Raw genomic sequence first — 4,565 nt, forward strand, 5'->3', positions numbered from 1 at the left:
TCACCTACCACCGAAAAGTCGTCCATGAAAACCTCTAGAAAATCCTCCACCATATCTGAGAAGATGGACATCATACATCTTTGAAAAGTAGCCGGAGCGTTGCACAAACCAAACGACATTCGACTAAAGGCAAAAGTTCCATAAGGGCAAGTTAATGTTGTCTTCTCTTAGTCCTCCAATGCTATGTTGATTTGATTGTAACCGAAATATCCATCAAGAAAGCAATAGAATGACCTTCCCACTAGCCGATCAAGCATTTGATCAATAAAAGGCATAGGGAAATGGTCTTTGCACGTGGCACTGTTGAGCTTCCGATAGTCCATACATATCCTCCATCCGGTCATCGTTCTTGTTGGGATGAGCTCATTTTTATCATTTTCAATAACGGTCATGCCTCCCTTTTTGGCACACATTGCACCGAGATCACCCAAGAACTATTGGTAATGGGGTAGACTACCCCGATATCCAACCACTTGATGATTTCTTTCTTTACCACCTCCTACATGGACAGGTTCAACCGTCATTGATGCTCCACACTTGGTTTAGTCTCATTCTCCAATTGGATCTTATGCTTGCAAATTCCGGCGAGAATCCCTCGCATGTCCGCAGTTGTCCACCCAATAGCTTGCCTATGCTCCTTTAAGACATCCAACAATTCTTCTACCTGTACATCATTCAACAAAGAAGAAACAATTACCGGTAAAGTATCAGTTGAGCCAAGAAATTTATACCTCAAGTGTGGTGGAAGTGGTTTGAGCTCTAGTTACGGTGGCTCAATAATAGAAGGCTTTGCGGGAGGAGTGGCTCTATTCTCCAAGTCGAGAGAGAGCTTCTTTGGAGCATAAGTGTAGGACCCAAGCCCCTTAAATGCATTGACTGATTCCATATACCCCTCCATATCTTCACCATCGAAGTTTACCAAAATAGCCGCCAACGCCTTACCGAGGCATTGTTCTTCCATCTTCATTTCAACTGCATCTTCCACTTCATCAACAACATCAATCACCGAGATGCTTTCATATTCATGAGGTAGTTTCATACCCTTGCTTGCTTGGAATGTAACCTCTTCATCATTTATACGGAATTTGATCTCATTCCGTTCCGAATCCATTAGTGCTCTTCCTGTGGCAAGGAATGGTCTCCCCAAAATGATAGGTATTTCTTTGTCAACTGCACAATCAAGGATTACAAAATCGGCGGGTAAATGAAACTTGCCCACTTTTACAAGGACATCATTGACAATTCCCACCGGTCTCTTTATGGAACGATCAGACATTTGCAATCTCATACTTGTGGGCCTTGGCATACCTAACCCTGCTTGCTTGTAAATGGCAAGAGGCATTAAGTTGATGCTAGCCCCATTATCACAAAGGGCTCTTGCAAAATCATGTGCCCCAATAGTACATGGAATGATGAAAATTCCTGTGTCTTCTTTCTTTTGAATGGTGGATGTTGCATTGATGGAACTAACCCGGTGAGTCACATTCACCACTTCAATCTTGGTGGTTCTCTTCTTGGTAATCAAGTCTTTTAAATATTTAGCAAAACCTGACATCTCTTAAAATTCTTCCACAAATGGAATATTTACCGATAACTACTTGAGAATGTCATAGAATTTTTTGAGTTTGATATCATCAACCTTCCTAGCAAGTCTTTAAGGGAATGGAGGAGGAGGTCTACGAATAGGTGGTAGAGTTTTTGGTATCTCTTTTACCATTTCCTTTACCTCTTCCCGATTTACTTCTTGCACTTTCAACTCTTCTAGAACCTTTTCAACTTCAATAACACTTGGCTCTTCAACCTCAGCCTCTTGTTCGGACTCTTCTACTTCAACCACTTGCTCACTCTCTCCTTGTAGTACCTTCCCACTCCGAGTAGTAATTGCCATGATATGAGAAGTTAGACCACTCCCATGTGACGACCCGACCCGTCGTCTCGTGAGTTACCGCCCCATTTTCCCTATTTCCTATTTCTTTATGCTTCATTATCAGTGTTGGGTGTGAACGAGTTGATTTGGATTGGTTTTAGTAGGAAATGAGACACTTAGTCTCTTTAAGGAAGGTTTGTTTTGGAAAAGTCAATCGTACGTTGACTTATGTGTTAGAGGGCTCAAATTTGAATCCCGATGATTCGGTTAGCTTTGGGGGATGATTTGTGACTTAGGAGTGTGATCGTAAGTAATTTTGGAGGTCCGGTGTAGAATTAGGCTTGAATTGGCGAAGTTAGTATTTTGGCGAATTCCGGTTGATAGGTGAGATTTTGATATGAGGGTCGGAATGGAATTCCGAGAGTTGCTGTAGCTTCGTTATGTCATTTGTGATGTGTGTGCAATATTTCAGGTCATTCGGACGTGGTTTGTTTGGGTTTTTGATCGAATGCGTGTTTTGGAAGTTTTAAAAGAACTTAGGCTTGAATTCGATGTAATTCGATGATTTTAGTGTTAGTTGAGGTGTTTTGATGATTGGAGCAAGTTTGGATGATGTTTTAAGATATGTTGGCATATTTGGTTAAAGTCCCGAGGGGCTCGGGTGAGTTTCGGAATGGTTTCGGGCCATTTTTAGGCCAATTTAACTTGCTGGATTTTTGACAGCAAGGTTCGAAAATTATGATGCGAGGAGCATAATTTGGAAGCTTATATCTCGTAATCTATATGGAATCGGAAAATGTATAAAACATGAAAGTTGTAGCCCTTGTATTCTAGTTGCCAGAAATATAAACCATTCATCATTTGGATATTTGTACAGAAAGTTATAATTGATTGAATAAGGGCTAGTAAAGCTGTTTTGAAATTTTCCAGAAATTTCTGATGCGAGGAGGCTAATGTGGAAGCTTATATCTCAAAATATATATGGAATCGGAAAATGTATAAAACATTAAAGTTGTAGCCCTTGTATTATAGGTTTCAGTAATATAAACCTTTCATCATTTGGATATTCGTACTGAAAGTTATAATCGATTGAATAAGGGCTAGTAAAGCTATTTTGAAATTTCCCAGAAATTTCTGATGCGAGGAGGCTAATTTGGAAGCTTATATCTCGAAATAGATATGGAATCGGAAAATGTACAAAACATTAAAGTTGTAGCCCTTGTATTCCAGTTTTCCGAAATTTAAACCATTTGTCATTCGGACATTTGTACAAAAGGTTATGATCGATTGAATATGGCTGGTAAAGCTGTCTCTGGTGGACTTTTAGTGACGAAACTGGACTTTTAGTGATGGGCGGACAGAAACTTAAGGACCAAAAATGCTGATTTCTTCATTTTCGTTTTGGGATTTTTGGAGCTCGGTTCTTGGGCGATTTTGAGGTGTTCTTCACGATTTCAATTCAAGTAAGTGTCCTATACTCGAAAGTGTTTATATTACGTAAATCCATGGTTATTTTCATCGTTTAATTTGGATTTAAATGGAAGAAATCAAGATTTTTGCAAAATCTTCCAAAAATGAAAAATTATGATTTGGAGGTCGAGTTGTTGTCGGAATTTGATAATTTTTGTATGGTTGAACTCGTATCAGAATGGGTTGTCGGATTATATAAGTTTCGCCGGATTCCGAGACGCGGGCCCCACGGGCGAATTTTGAGTGCAATTTCGGATTTTTAATGGAAAGTGTAGAATTCCATATGGAATTAATTCCTATAATTTTTATTGATTGAATCGAATTATTATGGCTAGATTCGAGGCATTCGGAGGTCGATTTGAGAGGAAAAGGCATTGTGGAGTAGTATTTTGCTCGGGTTTTTGCTAATTTCGTGTATTTTTCGATTGTTTTGATTGGGCTTTGTCCCCTTATCATATTATGACATAATCGTTCTGATTTTGGATAGATTCGACGGACGTGGAGGCCAATTCGAGGGGCAAAGGCGTTGCGAGCTAAAGAAGTAGCCGGTTCGAGGTGAGTAATTGATGTAAATGATGTCCTGAGGGTTTGAAACCCCGGAATTTCACATCGTAATGCTATATTGAGGTGACTTGCACGCCGGATAATGGGCGTGGGGTAGAGAACCATTGGGGATTGTGACTTGGTCCTTCCCGAGAGATATTTTTACCGTGTTTTCTACTTGAACTAAATTGAGAATCATCCTTACTTGGATTTAACTGTTACATTTGGATTTCTTGCCAATTATTTGAATCCTTCAGGGATTGATATCACCGTTTTCGCATATATGCATTTCATTTGATCTCAGTCCAAGGTTTTTAAATACTGTTTTGCAAACTCAGTCATCTTTCTAAGATTTGAAAACTTAAATGGTATTTTTAAATGATATTTTGGGCTGAGAACTACTGTTTTACAAATGCTCAAGGGGCTTATGATGGTTTCTGGACTGAGCATGGATCGAGCTACGCGCCGCAACAGTATTGCATTGATATTGAGGCCGAGAGCCTGGTTGAGTACATTGATATTTAGGCCGAGAGCCTGGTTGATTATACTGAGATTGATATGAGGTTGAGGGCCTAGATTTGATGCCATGAGATGACTTGATATTGCGCTTGGCCTGTAGGATCCCTTCCGGAGTCTGCACACACCCCCAGTGAGCACCGTCGACGATAAATAAATGGATGGCTCG

General features: G+C 40.0%; 1 protein-coding gene across 1 annotated transcript; it reads right to left on the reverse strand.

Annotated features, from left to right (window-relative positions):
- Positions 1-520: 520 nt before the first annotated feature.
- Positions 521-1,555, reverse strand: LOC138870618 (uncharacterized). The gene is made up of 2 exons (XM_070148440.1): positions 920-1,555; positions 521-664 (listed from the first exon to the last, which is right to left on the reverse strand). The coding sequence occupies exons 1-2, from the start codon at positions 1,553-1,555 to the stop codon at positions 521-523; spliced, it is 780 nt and encodes a 259-aa protein (XP_070004541.1).
- Between the last annotated feature and the right edge of the window lie 3,010 nt (positions 1,556-4,565).

This window comes from Nicotiana sylvestris, chromosome 6 (assembly GCF_000393655.2).
Source record: "Nicotiana sylvestris chromosome 6, ASM39365v2, whole genome shotgun sequence".
Lineage (NCBI taxonomy): Eukaryota > Viridiplantae > Streptophyta > Magnoliopsida > Solanales > Solanaceae > Nicotiana > Nicotiana sylvestris.